This window comes from Habropoda laboriosa, unplaced genomic scaffold (assembly GCF_001263275.1).
Source record: "Habropoda laboriosa isolate 0110345459 unplaced genomic scaffold, ASM126327v1 scaffold92, whole genome shotgun sequence".
In the NCBI taxonomy this organism is placed as follows: domain Eukaryota; kingdom Metazoa; phylum Arthropoda; class Insecta; order Hymenoptera; family Apidae; genus Habropoda; species Habropoda laboriosa.
In genome coordinates, this window is record NW_017100268.1 from 1,847,084 (window position 1) to 1,861,858 (window position 14,775).

General features: G+C 40.2%; 2 protein-coding genes across 6 annotated transcripts in view; one reads left to right on the plus strand and one right to left on the minus strand.

Annotated features, from left to right (window-relative positions):
- The window catches only part of LOC108573439 (hairy/enhancer-of-split related with YRPW motif protein 1-like), a 52,791-nt gene extending 51,601 nt beyond the window's left edge, over positions 1-1,190 (plus strand). For all 3 annotated transcript variants that reach the window (XM_017935890.1, XM_017935889.1, XM_017935891.1), the window contains 2 exons: positions 38-274; positions 582-1,190. In XM_017935890.1, coding sequence (XP_017791379.1) covers positions 38-274; positions 582-1,162 — 818 coding nt within the window. In that variant the 3' untranslated portion in view covers positions 1,163-1,190. The remainder of the gene's footprint in view (positions 1-37; positions 275-581) is intronic.
- A 1,677-nt stretch (positions 1,191-2,867) lies between these two features.
- On the minus strand, positions 2,868-12,728 carry LOC108573477 (elongation factor 1-alpha). 3 transcript variants are annotated; one of them, XR_001891403.1, is made up of 6 exons: positions 12,625-12,728; positions 12,106-12,308; positions 7,245-8,084; positions 5,428-5,921; positions 5,078-5,184; positions 3,862-3,921 (listed from the first exon to the last, which is right to left on the minus strand). XR_001891403.1 is itself a non-coding variant. In XM_017935934.1 (5 exons), exons 3-5 carry the CDS (start codon positions 8,065-8,067, stop codon positions 3,853-3,855), a joined length of 1,386 nt encoding a protein of 461 aa, XP_017791423.1. In that variant the 5' UTR covers positions 8,068-8,084; positions 12,106-12,308; positions 12,625-12,728; the 3' UTR covers positions 2,868-3,852. The 3 variants fall into 3 exon arrangements, 2 of the variants coding, with proteins under 2 accessions (XP_017791423.1, XP_017791424.1); XM_017935934.1 differs by lacking the exon at positions 5,078-5,184 and having other exon boundaries at positions 2,868-3,921; XM_017935935.1 differs by lacking the exons at positions 5,078-5,184; positions 12,106-12,308 and having other exon boundaries at positions 2,868-3,921.
- Positions 12,729-14,775: the final 2,047 nt, after the last annotated feature.

Consider the following 14,775-nt stretch of genomic DNA (forward strand, 5'->3'; position numbering starts at 1 on the left):
CTGAAAATTAATAAATAAATTTGTTTGAAATCTTCAGAATCTAAACACCCTGCCATGACACCGGTGCACACACACCCCGAGGACAGCGTGGACAGTGTCTCGCATTCAACGGTCGCGTCCACTGCAGCAGAACACTATAGGCTGGGTTACCAAGAGTGTCTCAGCGAGACGCTACACTTCCTCGTGGAGGTGGAGGGCTTCTTCGCCAGGGATTCTCTGTGTGTTCAGTTGATCAACCATTTGCAACAACACTGCGAGAAGATTTTAGCTACCAGTGAGTAGGAGTTTGTAGGGGATAGCCAAAATTAATGTAGGTAATCGTGGTACTTTGTTTCGGTGTCTTTTCAACTTTCTCTTTATCCTTCCTCTCTCTCTCTCTCTCTCACACAAGTTGAATTGGGAATACATGTAGTTTTCACATAGGTCGTTCTTTCACCGATACAAATATTCAAATCAATCGATTAACAAGTGACACAAAAGAAGACATGAAATCAGTTTTGAAATATATTGTTTAATGAAAGCCAAAGTAATCGACACCGTAACCGCATTTTTTCTAATCTTTACAAAATTCATGATTTTAGGCGATAGGCTGGGCTTCCCTCATCCCGAGATGCCAACGACGAACGGCGTAGCGAACGGTACCAGCTTCGCTCACACCAGCATTCCCACGATATGCCAACCGAATGGTCATTCCGATCACGGTTCAAGCTCCGGTGTGAGTTCGTTCGGCGATCCTGAACGTCCTTTACGTCCAACGATTATCCCACCGCCAGCGATAGTCAGCGACGACAGCAATCACAGCACCCACTCGCATAGTACACCGCCGAGTACCAGCTGCAAGCCTTCCAACTACAAGTTCAAGAGCTCGATCAAGCAAAGGTTCTCCGCGGAGAGGATAAAATCTAGCCCACCGCCGGCGACCAACACGGAGAAACCGTCCTCTTCACACGGCGTGCCGATATTTGCACTGCACGACGGTGGCGCGTTTTATGTTCCGTTAACGGTCGAAGCGTCAATGTTGAGGCCTCACTTGAACTTCATCCCGGACACCGGTCCAGACACGGTCCTCCATCCCGTTACGATATCTGTGAATTTCAACCATACGACGAGTCCACCGGCGTGGTCACACCATAACAGTCCTACGCATCAGCAACAGACATAAAGGACACGAGCCAGGGGTCGTTTCTGAGTGTGACCCAAATTCCCCTGTCTCGCTCGTTCTACCCGTTGATGCATGTTAATTATACGTTACGACGTGTGTTCATACGCCTTGAATCTGCGTATTATAGATTGACACATGTTATATATGGCGTTGTCACAGTATGAATACTGTCTGTTAGGCGGACGACCGGTTGTCCTCGTTCGAGGATACGATCGGCAGTCGTACACAGAATCAAACGGTTAGACGAAGTGTTTTCGTTCGACTGGTTCATTATTTCGATCGATTTCTTTGGAGGAGAAACGATCGATCGGCCATGCCCTCGTCGTATGGTGATCGAGAATTTAATTTTCTTTCTGGTTCTTTAGCTGTTAATATCCGACGTACGCTGGTGTGTACCGTGTTAGCGTTTTAACGAAGAACAGAGGTGTCGAGGATGAATTTTTGTTTCTTTTGTATATTTACCGAGGCTGTGGGTTGTCTTAGCATTTACGAGGTTCGAGAAATTAAAAGAGCGATGTAGGAGGTGTCGTAGGTAGAGATAGAGTATTAGGGCTTGAAGCCCCGGGTTGCTTTAGCTTCGGTGTGCCTTTTCCTTTCGTCGATATCGTCGCAGTCGAATCCCGTTCCTCTTTCATTATTCTTTCTCTCTCTCCCTCTCTGTTTTTCATCCTTCTCCTTTTCTTTTATACCAACCTTTTGTTTCGTTGTATCTTCTTCTTCTTCTTCTACTATTTGATTCCACTTGTATTTCTTTCTGCGCTTCAACTTCTCTCTTTACTCATCGGCTGGACAAATATGTCGCGCGGTTGTGAACGAAACGGTTGCAAACAGTATCGAACTCCGAGTCAAGCCAATCAGCGTTGGTTAATTAGTATTAATAAGGATTTCACGGCGACAATGTTAGAAACATCGAATTCCCGGACGAGAAAGATTGGAGGTCTGGATGTGCCCGCAACGTGTTAGATCGGCCGACGATGTTCTGTTTTCGAAGCATAAGCTAAGCCGACAAAAAGTGCCTACAATATTCTGATTTACGAATTCCATTTTATGTGATCGTCTCTCGTATGTACGAAGAAAGTGGTTTATTTTTTGTTCTTTTCTGTGGATAATTCTGTGTCACGTTCGATCGCAAAGAAGATCGGAGTCTGCTCGGCGCCCTGGCAAACGGGCCTCGGCAATTAAAGACTGACCAAGACCTGCATTACACTAAATTCTTGTAAGATCATTGCATTAAATATATATTTGTACATACCACGTTTAGTTGTAAAGTTAACGAAGAATTTATGCGAAATAAATTATATTTAGCATAGCCTCAGCTTTTTATGGCAACAACTTCCCTTATTTCTCTATCCTCCTGTAAATTACTTCTTTAATTATATCGAAATCACACATGCGCGTACTTTATATCTCTTCATACTCTTGTTTTATAGCCATTTTATTACTAGAAAAAAGAAAAAAAAGGGAAAAGTTGTTTTTCGAGGAATTATCGAGGGATTCGAGGAAATAAGATACAAAACGGTGCAATTAAAATTTTTTTTTTATTACATGAACATAATACTGGCTAAGGGTCAAAACAATTGTAGAACGCGTCTATTAGGGGTATCGAGATTAACACAGGCAACTCGCAATGGGGAAACTCGTGTCACGAATTCGAAGGTAAATTCGTCGTTCGATTGCGCCTCCGTTTCGTGAGCGAGTTTCCTTCGAGCCGCGAAAGAGGGATTTGGGAGCACAGTCTAATGTTCCCTAACTAGAGATAAATACATTTCTTATATAAGTAATAAAATTATTCGCAGCGAGGCAACCAAGTCTTTGAACAAATCAGCCTTTAACGAATCCTTCAAAAAGAAATCGATTAAAAAGATCGGGGATGCGAGGCAGCAGCGGGCGGAGAGTCATGTGTGTGTCCGTCCAACATAGATAATTGTGTGATTATTCGTTCGCGACGTTTATTATTCACCGATCACACGTCGCGATCTTCTTATTTTTTTCTCACGAATGTTTGTATGCGTATATGTGTGTGTACTGCACGTTCTCTCGTGTCTCACGTAAACTCTTTCTCTCTCTCTCTCTCTCTCTCTCTCGCTCTCTCGGTATGGAGAAAAATGCAGGTGGAATCGCGGTGGAATCTCAGGCTAATTCGTGGGCCAGCTGCTGCCTCGTATGTATTCGTTTCGCGTGATAAGCTGTGATTCACACACGATACGTCGTCGTTTATAATCGTCATCCCCGTCTGGTCATTGGTGTGTAATGTTGTTTGTTATATTTAATTGAAAAAACCTAACTACACAGAGTTCAAGGGAACTGAGTATTGTTTTGTTTTTAAATGTTTTCTTTTTTTCGGTTTTTTTTCTTTTTTTCTTTTAATATGTTGTTTACCTGTAATTGGACACATATTCGTCAATGTAAGAGTAAGTAAAAACGTAAGAATCCACCTAGCATATGTGGGGCGTGCGCGGGGCGTGGGTGAACTGAATGTGCAGATTCGGATAGATGCGCGGATTCAATACTACCGGATAATGTAACGGGGGTAAGCACAACATCTTTTCACTTTTGGTATTATTATTATTAGTTGAGTATGAGTTGAGTGGAGCAGCCGCGGCGTACTGCATCCTAGCGGAGGATCCCTTAGCGGAGATGCTCGTCGGGCACCAGCCAGCGGACTGCGAGCTTCCGAGGAAGCTTGATGGTTACTTTTTCTTCTGGGCTTTCTCCGCGGCCTTTGTGACCTTGCCCTGGGTATCTTTGAAGGTGACACTCTGCGGGAAAAAGAGAAATTGTTTGTGTTAATAATACTGCTATGGATGAATAATACGATATAAACGTGCGGTTTGAGAAGGGAAGTTGGCAAAATTTTCTGACTGAATCCCGCTTTTATTTTTAGTCTTCTTAGAACTCTTTCAGATCTGTTCTCTCGTCAGAATACGTAGTTGCATAATGATTAAGGACAATATCGGTTTACTTTTGACATTTCTCTCGTTCGAAACTCGATTATTCAAAGAGAGTTCGTGGTGGTGTACGTATCCAACGATTAGTTACTTTTTCATCAATTGCATAAGCTGAGTAAACAGATTCGTGTGCTTAATTAGATAAAGTATGTGTTCTATCTGCTCTTTATCGTAATTGACTGTTCATTATCAGTTATTTACCAAGCGTTTTTCGCGTTATCAGCCCAAGGGTTAAAGTCGCGTTATGCTTTTTTATATTTTAATAAAATCTTTCATTGTCTTCTGGCAAATTGCGCAACCTTTTATAGTGCTATTCTTTTTCTCATTTTAATATCGAATTTTCCTCGATATTGCAGCTAACCTTTTTTTTTTTTTTCAGGAGTCTAAATATATGCGAGTACACAATGTAGCGTGCAATCGTGCAAAATGTTGGCGAAATACCAGAATTGTTTTCCTCATGTTCATATAACGTTGAAAGATTTATATCAGGAAATACTAAACTTATTTCTTAATTTATTAACAGCCTTAAATTATTCAATCTTTCGTGAACATGTCTAATTAAAAAATTCGAGAAACATCTCTTACACACGCAAATTTGTAAATGGAACAATTCGATTGAAATGAATTAAAGTTATTGTGAGTTATTGTGCTTGAAGTTAGATTGCGTAACACGCAAAGAGGTGTCTCAGACGCCTGGAATATTTTAGTAGGAAAAGTGATTGTACTATTGTCAGCTTGCCATGATATTCAGACCGTTAAACAACATGAAATATCAAAAATGAATAGTACGTAGTTAGTTATTTCTAATGTTTCAACAATTACTGCATTATTTGCATTTTTCAATTTCAAATTACCGCCAAATCTAGTCAATTTCTCTACGATAATCATCAACTCTTGTGTCTCCCATCGAAACGTAAAATTACAATCAACCATAATTTCTCTTCTCACGTAGAAGAACTTCCCATACCAAATCATCCTTCACGGACTACCCTTTCAGCCTTCTCTCACGTTTCCTTTATTCTCCGCAAAAACCGACAGAACAAAGGAGCACGCATCGTTCTACCAGGATCAAAGCTGCGAAGGTAGATAGAAAAGAAAAAAGAAGGTTAATTACATGAACGAATATAGAAGAGTAGTACTAAGAAAAGTAACTCGACGTCCACACGTTTTTCATCCTAATACACAAAAGAAGCAGGATTACAAAGGAAGACGTACAACCGACGGATTCCTCTTCATCCAATTGCTCTCTCTCTCTCCCCCCCTTTCTCTAAGGGGGAAAAACGATTTGTGGCAGTGAAAATGTCGACTTATCCGTACCTTAATGACGCCCACGGCGACGGTCTGACGCATGTCGCGAACCGCGAAGCGACCCAACGGCGGAAACTCCTGGAAAGCCTCGACGCACATTGGTTTAGTGGGCTGCAACATCACGATAGCAGCGTCCCCGCTTTTGATGCTCTTCGGGTTCTCCTCAGTGGTTTTGCCGGTACGACGGTCGCATTTCTCCTTGATCTCCGCGAATTTGCAGGCGATATGAGCGGTGTGACAGTCCAACACCGGCGTGTAACCGTTGGAGATCTGTCCAGGATGGTTAAGAACGATCACCTGAGCCGTGAAATCGGCCGCCCCTCGAGGCGGCTGATTCTTCGAGTCGCCAGCGACGTAACCACGCCTCAACTCCTTCACGGAGATGTTCTTCACGTTGAAGCCGACGTTGTCGCCGGGCAACGCCTCTGTTAACGCCTCGTGATGCATCTCGACCGATTTTACTTCAGTGGTGAGCGCTGTTGGGGCAAATGTCACCAGCATACCTGTGAAAATGAAGATTGTACGAAGTGAAAATGTGAAGTTTAGAGGGAAGAGTTTGGAACTGAGGGATGTAAGTCATTTATCAAGGGAAAGCTGTTTAATTGGCTTCGCTGTGGAATTTGTCGGATGTTGTAACTTGGGTTATAAGCGTTTATGAGCTTACAAGCTTTGGAAATTTTGTTCTTTTTAATTTTTCATTTTGGTGTGAATTTAATTTCGTAGATTTGTAGAGGACTTTGATAGAGGTATCAGGCAAATTTTTTAAGGGTGAAAACACTCCTTGAAGGTATGTATGTGTGTTTTCTTGAAATTTTAATGCATATAAATGAAGGTAGTGAAGAATGTTGTTTTTATTTAAACATTGACAATTTCATTGCACAGTTTTATAGAGTATGAGATGCTGTTAAATTTTCAGTGTAACAGCTTTTTTATGTCCACTATAATTTTCAAGATGTACAGGAAAATAGGGAAACACATATTAATGTTTAAGGGGTGTTTTCATCCTGAAGAAGCAAAAGTTAGTAAAAAAAAAAATTGCCTGATACAAAACAAAAGAAAAGGAATTTTCGAAATATCGAAATTCCCTTGTTAATTTATTTCCAAATCTGTTATTTAATTTTGTAAACATTCTATGTCGTTACAGAGATAACATGAACCATTTAACACATCTAATCTGAACCATAAGCCCCATGAACTCCAACAGTGCAAAAAGGTCCACAAAGATCAATCGAGAAATAAATAAATAAATAAGCCTCGCGAACTCCAGTATTGCAAAGATAACACCACAAATCTCAATCGAGAAATAAACAAATCATGTGAATAACAAAAAGAAAAATTCGAAAAATCAAAAAATAAACTTAGTTTTATTTCACTTAGACAAATGTAACAAAAATCGTTCCTGAAAAATAGTGAAGAAAGAAGAAAAATCGTTCGTGAGACAACAGTCTCACCTCAGATTTTACCTTTTTTCAATTATCTCCTAGGCGTGTAGAAATAAGTTTCCCATTTACATTTACATTTTTGCCATAGGAAATAATTCAACAAAACTGCACACTTTTGGAGAATCGATTATGCAAGTGTAATACACAAGCATGGATCGTTAACACTATAACTACCAGCTGGATCAAAACGACCCATTAGCAACTTCCAAAAAAGAAAAGTGATTATTCAATACTACAGTAACTATCATCATTTCTATCGACACCTTTCACTCCTGCAAAATCCCTAACGGGTCATTTTCATCCAACCGCCACGTTCCAGCGTTGAAGTGCTAAAAAAAAAGAACCTCCGTCAGAAAATCTCCCATTCTCAAACCGTATCCATACCTGGCTTCAAAATACCGGTCTCCACACGACCGACCGGTACAGTACCGATACCACCGATCTTGTAAACGTCCTGAAGCGGTAAACGAAGAGCCTTGCTGATAGGTCTGGACGGCGGCAGTATAGCATCGAGCGCTTCGATCAAGGTTTTCCCATCGGCGTTGCCATCTTTACGCTCCACTTTCCATCCCTTGTACCACGGTGTCTTTGGCGATGGTTCGAGCATATTGTCACCGTGCCAGCCGGAAATCGGCACGAACGCCACCGATCCGGTGTTGTAACCGATCTTCTTGATGTACGACGACACCTCTTTCTTGATCTCCTCGAAACGGCTCTCCGAATACGGCGGATCGGTCATGTCCATCTTGTTCACACCGACGATCAGCTGTTTCACGCCGAGTGTGAACGCTAGCAAAGCATGCTCGCGCGTTTGTCCGTTCTTCGAGATGCCGGCTTCGAATTCACCTATACCAGCCGCTACGATCAAGACGGCACAATCAGCCTGACTCGTCCCGGTGATCATGTTCTTGATGAAATCACGATGGCCAGGTGCGTCGATGATGGTTACGTAGTACTTGGCCGTTTCGAATTTCCACAGGGCTATATCGATGGTGATACCACGTTCGCGTTCAGCTTTCAGCTTGTCCAATACCCAGGCGTACTTGAACGAGCCCTTGCCCATCTCCTGAGCCTCCTTCTCGAACTTCTCGATTGTACGCTTGTCGATACCGCCGCATTTGTAGATGAGATGACCGGTGGTGGTTGATTTGCCCGAGTCGACGTGGCCGATCACCACGATGTTTATATGAATCTTCTCTTTACCCATGTCGACGCTCTAGTTACCTGGAAGATTGAACAGCGATCGTGAGTGGAAACGGGCTTCGATATTGATTCGACGGCGTTTCTCGCTTTCGTTCTGGAGATTCGTGTTTCTCGATATCAATGAAATTTCAGATGAAATTAAACCGTAGGTGGTGTAGATATGTATTGGCGGGTGTGGTAGTTTTAATTGAGTTTTGTGTTTTCGATATTTTCGGCGATGCAAAAATTTGAGTTAGTTTAAAAATTTGGTAACGCAGAAGTTTGAGTTATTTTCATTTTGCATTTTTCTTCTGTTCGAGGTAGTACCGACGAGTATGCAAATTTTTATTCAGATTTTGTTCAATTCTGAAGTTTCGTATTTTTGATATTTTTAATTCTGCGAGAATTTAAGTTATTTTCAAAATTTGGTAACGGAGAAATTGGAGTTATTTCCATTTTGCATTTTTCCTCTGTTCTAGGTACACCCCGACGAGTATGCAAATCTTAATTCAGATTTCATATGAAATTTCGTGTCTTTGATATTGAGTTGATGCAAAAATTTTAACATTGGTGTTTATGATTCACTCGAGATGAAATGAAATGGTGGTATATGTATACCGATGAATATCGCAAATATCAAATCAAGACTCGATCGAATTATAAAATTTCGTATTTTGGTTGAGGAAAAAATTTCAGTTATTCCGTTTACGGTATACCATCATTATGACCGTGTTAGTAAACGCAAATGACGTTGACTAAAGATAGGCGCCAGACGTATACATTCCAATCGATAAAGTTTATTCTGACTCGAGTTATAATCTGCGCATAGTTGGACTTATAAAATCAGCATTTCATTATTTTCACACCTATTTAACACCTTGTCGGGTACCTTTCAGTCATTCCCACAAGAATCGTGTGTTCCTTTACATATTTTCTATAATCCAACATTTTATCCAACAATTTTCACCTTTTACGGTTGCCATATTTTCTATCTAATTTTAGCAAAATAAGGCTACCAGCGCAATAGTACCCTAACCCCAGAGAAGCTTGTTCCGAGATCGTGGCAAATGAAATTATTCACGTTTTAAAACATTTTTCCTATTTTTAGCTACATATGTATAATTTTTGTTTCTAAATATTTTTTAGAATATTACTTAGGCTACTATAAAATTTAAATTCTACCGTACAAAAGATGGTTCTGGACTGGATTATTTTTTTTAAATTTTTCATTCAAATTGAAATAAATTCTGTTCGAGTGCTCGATTGCATTCCACTTGCCACGAAGGGGTTGATTCGCCGAAAATTACGGATTAGGCCTCTATCAGGCTAATATACCGAATTAAGATCGGCGCGCAAGAAATGGTGAAATTTACGAAATTAATCAGTCGTGTTTACCCAAACAATTTACGCGTAATTGGCGGTGCATGTCATTAATAATTGATTGGAATTCGATAGCACGGAGCGTCGTTCATTATCGGACGAGAGCGGAGTAAAAGATTAATACGTGACGAGACATTGGGATTGGTCACCATGGCAGATCATACGCGTGTCTGTACTACTGACGCGCTACAGCCCTCAGTCGATCGTATTTTTCGTGATTTGTTCGGTAATCTGAATACAACAATCACACCTACTTTTATTTCCCTTTAAGTTTACGCTGAATAATGGAAGAATTTTAAATGTTGCGTTGAAATAATAGGCATTGTTATAAATAATTGAAGGACTTTTGTTTGAGGTAAATTTAGGAAATAAAATTGGTAATTTGAATGATAATTTGTGTTTGAGGTGAATTTTAAGAAATAAAATTGATAATTTAAGTAACAATTTCGATTTATGAAAAGTTTGTTAAATAAAATAGCAATTTGAATTTATGGAGAATTTTTAAGAAATAAAATTCACGATTTGAATCGTATTTTCAATTTAGAGAGAATTTGAAATAATAATTTCTGTTCGAGAGAAGTGTAGGAAATATGATTGATAATTTAAATGACATTTTCCGTTTATGAAAAATTTAGGAAATAAAACTGACAATTGAAAATAATTTCAGCGTATTTATAGTTTGTATAAAGTAACGGATACTTTAATTAGCAAAAATTATATTCTATTGTACGTTAATTATTATTATTGATAATAAAAAAATATATTTGTTCAAGCGGTAAAACTAATAAACAGGACTGTACATATTTTTTAAACGACAAGTTTATGTTTTGAAAAATATTCTATTAAATTACTTTCACTCGTTTTAAACATAGATCTGTCCTATGAAAAGGGACTCACAGATATATGGTTACATAACAAACGTTTCCTGACACGTTTAAGAGTATGATTCTCACACAACAGTGACAAGTGGAGCTGTATCGATTGCCTGAATTCCACGAATCATACTGCTTTTCAGAATTATTGCGCTCAACGGATCGTTCAAATTGTTGCGAAACACTTGACAAATAATAGCTATGAATACAGTGGAATTGAATGCTTTCTACAATAACCCTTATCTTACACCATAGCAAAATCACTTTTGTTACTCGTTAAATAATAACTTACGTTGAATAATAAGGAAATATGTTACACTCGAAATATAACATTTAAAAAAAAAGAACAAAGAACAATTCAGTATTCGATATTACACCAATTTAGTATTAATTCAAACTGTAACATTTAAAAAGTAGAGACAATTCAATATTCAATATTTTCCAAATTTAAAAAAAAATTCGAATTCAATGTTTTCCCACATTCAAAAAAATTCCAATTCAATATTCTACATTAATTCACAAAAAAAAAATTGGCTTCAAGGCAATCGCGATAAATTCCTCACAAATTAATTAAAAATCAATGTCTCTTTACTCCCGTATGCAGTACCAAATTTCACGATGAAAACGTAGATAAAAATCGTTACGTCACTGTTCGTAAAAATGTACACGGTGTTGGAAACTGAACAGCAACCCCCCTCGAGAACACACACTTCCTGCGCTACGATATACCCTTGATAAAAACCAAAGCACCGGACGTACCACGAAAAGCTACGCGAATCTCAACAACTTAGCGATTCACAATACAAAAAAACAAGCACGAGTTTATCGTAACGTTGTCAATTATTAACAAAACGTGTCAGGTTTCACTCGGGTGATCGATCCTCTGCGTAGCACATTCGCGTAAATATTCGATCACGATGGGAACGTTCACGATTATTACCCCGAACCGGATTACAACCTCATTTCCCACGGATTATCACGATCGAACTTACATCACAATCGAAATCCCTCTCGTAATTACGCGGGTGAACACCGTGGAACAGATAGTGAGAGAGGTGCACGTTATCGACTATCAAGGGAACAATTAATATTTACGTGTCAACGAAGACTAGCTGGCGAACCGCGAAGGGTATTGATTCGACGAAAGGGCCCCATGCGGGCCACATCGAAAATACCATCGGTGCGAGTATGCGCGCTTATTCGGGCGAGCCCTATGAGAGGAAAAAAAAGAAAATAAAAGGAGAGAGAGAGAGAGAGAGAGAAGAGAGGGGGGGGGCACTTTTTCCGTACGTTTCAACATCGTCGTATCTCGAGATTTCACCCTAGAAAACGTTTTATTTTTACGAATCTAATTCTACTTCGGATTAATACGTTACTCGATATGTGTTATCGAAAACAATCGATTGTCGAGAAATCGCGAATTTCACACGATACCTGGACTGTTTTAACCGTCCAGTCAAATCACGTTAACGCGACGCACTCGTTCGATAGCGTGCAACGATTCGCATATACACCGGCCTCTTCTAATAATAGTCAGAGCGACCGAGCGAAGCAGCCATTTCGCGATCAGCAATTTCAGGCTCGCGATTCCGGCATCGCCTCGAACCACTTGAAACACTCTTCCCCTTGTCCGATTGAGAGCCCCACGTTCCCCTGATCTTAATTCATGCGAGGCTCTAATACACAGGTTTTTTTACAACGTTCACACCGACTCACACTTCTTTTGTGATGCAATTCGTGACCGGAGGGTTAGAGGTTAAGAAGAGGCAAAACTACCGGTTCCACGCTTGAACCGGCTTTTCATCACTTACCTCTTCACCCAGTGGGTCGTACGACGTTGAATAACGAAGGAATAGCGTAATCACGGTTCAATCTGGTCCTTCAATCACGAGTTAATCAGATCCAACTGGGACGCACAACGGTCGCTCGCCCTTGGCCGCTCGCGTAATGGCCGCAGCAACGAATATTAGCGGCGCACTTCTCAGTTACTCCCCGCTCCTTGCCCACTAGTAACCTGCCCGATTCACGGATTTCCTATATCGTATTCTCTCTTCTAACGTATCGTTTTTACGCGGCAAAAATGAACCGGCTACGAGTCGTATTACCTCTTCTTTTTTTTTTTAACCGGGCAACGCGAATAGCGCACAGGGCGGACTTGCACCGAATCGAATCAATATGTCGCCAGGCGGCCGGCTTTACTTTTTACTTCCGCGTTGCTCGCGGCAGATTAATCCCACCTATCGCCTATCGCCGTATTACGTCCTACCGTTTCTTATTTTCTCGCGAGAACGATGCGTTGCGTTGCGTCGTCCACGCGGAAGGATACTCACCGGAATCGACGGGATGGAGAGGCTGGAAAATCCGCGTGGTATCGCACGTATTTCCGTGGTCGCTCCTAGCTACTAGGACGGGACACGGTGACAGAGAGAGCCGCGGAGGGAGAAGGAAAGAGAGCGAGAGGAGAGCGAGACGAGCGAGCAGGGATGAAATTGCAGTGTCATCTGCTGGCGTAGCCTCCGGCCAAGGGTGAAGGGCGCATGTGCCATCAGTATGGACGCCGCTGGTCCGCGACGCCGATTGGACCGACAGACTCGACCGTCTATTTTCCCCCGACGCCACCGCCGGTCGGTCTTGACCGATGATGCATCTACGAAGTAGATTGCGAGCAGCCAGGCAAAACCTCGGTCGGTGTATTTCGGCCGAGCGAGCGACACGGACACTCGCGGCCTCTCGCGAGAACTACACACTTCTGCCTTTTTACCCGACGTACGCGAGCCTCGTCTGACTGTCTGCTTGCCTCGATGACGATTATTCGAGAGACGTTCGTTGAACTTGCTCGCGACGTAACAAAACAGCGTCGCGTCGCGGAGCTGCTCTTCGAGCCGTTTTTCCTCTTTCCTTGGAATTTTATGATAGGTTAGGTTCACACGGTGTTCTAACGCATCTGAAGGCTGCAATGCGTGCATTCGTAAGAATTTGTATACGCATTTGATTGTTTTGACGTATGCAGTTCGTCAGAATGTCAGTTTCAATACGCATCCATTGTACGCACAGCCTGATGCGCATATATTGACGTTCGTAAATGTTAGGACGTTTATTATGTTCGTATAGAAAGTATTAGATGATTTAAATTACATTTCTTTTCGTTATAGATGGTATTGTATCGTAACCTCAATACTGCAACTAGACATCTTGACACTGAAACTACCAAATCCGTCAAAATAACGGATTTCAGATTTCCCTTGAAAATGTCAATTAATGAAAATTAGGGAAGAAGTGCAAGGCAAGAAATAAAATTTAATCATTGCCTTTGTTTGGAACTCGTGAAAGAAATTACGAATGGTGTACGAATTAATATGCGTATGAATTAATGGTGTATGCGCATGCGCAACTAATCGTCCAATACATGCAATTTTGTTAATTACTTTTTTAAATTTCCCATATTGCGTTATCTTTCCTGTTATGACAAAAATGTCAGCTACAGCATTATAAATAATGGGAAATTTATTTCTACGAGCTTTGGAAATAATTAAGAAAAGAATAATAGCGTTTAGGGGTTATGGCAGTAGAATACGGCCGATTTCTATAATTCCGAGGACAATTAGAAAACGATATTACCGATATAGTCAATTTTTTATTTATTATGGTGATTTGATATTGAAATTGACGAAATTGGTATCCTAAATAAATAATCTGCAGTAAATATCAAGCTCGAGCTTGTATGTTTTATAATATACAATACAAAATGTAAAATATAATTCATATTCATTGAAGAAGGTCAAATTAAAAACTGTTTTACCCATACGTGTTCTTTTTTCTTTTTAATACGTTTTTTAGAATTACGATGTCGTTTCAATGCCTCTAGTGGAGGCATTGAAATTTTTGAAGCGTTAGGGTGGGGGTATGACTTATTATTCAGTGAATTGCATTCTGCAACTTTTACGACTTCCGTTCGTTGACGATTGTGCAGAGGGAAAGGGTAGAAGTTCGTCGAATGCAGTGAAATTCTTAGTAATGTTATGAATTTTTCATTTTGAAAGGTCCAATGAAGTTTTAGGTAAATATTTTAAGTAACGCGACATTTTAAAACAAAATATATTACGTTTCTAAAGGGGCTTAACATTCGTATGAGATCGAGAATTGCAGAATTCGAGAGATAACGGAATTATTGGAATTGTTTGAAAGATCCTCGATTATTAGAGCTTCGAGAGTTACGAGATTCGTAAGATTTCTAAGGCGTTAAATTTATGGATTTTCGCGAGATAGTCGATATTAATGGGAGAGCGTGAATTTGGTTTAAGTGATATTATAGTATTTAAGCAGAGAAGCTTGCACGATAATGTCATTAAAATCAATATTCTAACACTTCAAGAAAGTCTCCTTAATTATCAATCTGTAAATCAAATATAAGTAAAGCAAATAAATGAAACAAAATCCATGAAAATCTATAAATAACTCGAGTAACAGTAAATAATAATTAC

Bases quoted from the DNA above. Each gene is read 5' to 3' on its own strand.
- LOC108573477 (XM_017935935.1), bottom strand. From the start codon at position 8,067: ATGGGTAAAGAGAAGATTCATATAAACATCGTGGTGATCGGCCACGTC. The intron at 5,922-7,244 runs GTATGGATACGG...TCATTTTCACAG, and splicing joins GACCGGTATTTTGAAGCCAG to GTATGCTGGTGACATTTGCC. The intron at 3,922-5,427 runs GTACGGATAAGT...TTTTTCCCGCAG, and splicing joins TCGCCGTGGGCGTCATTAAG to AGTGTCACCTTCAAAGATAC.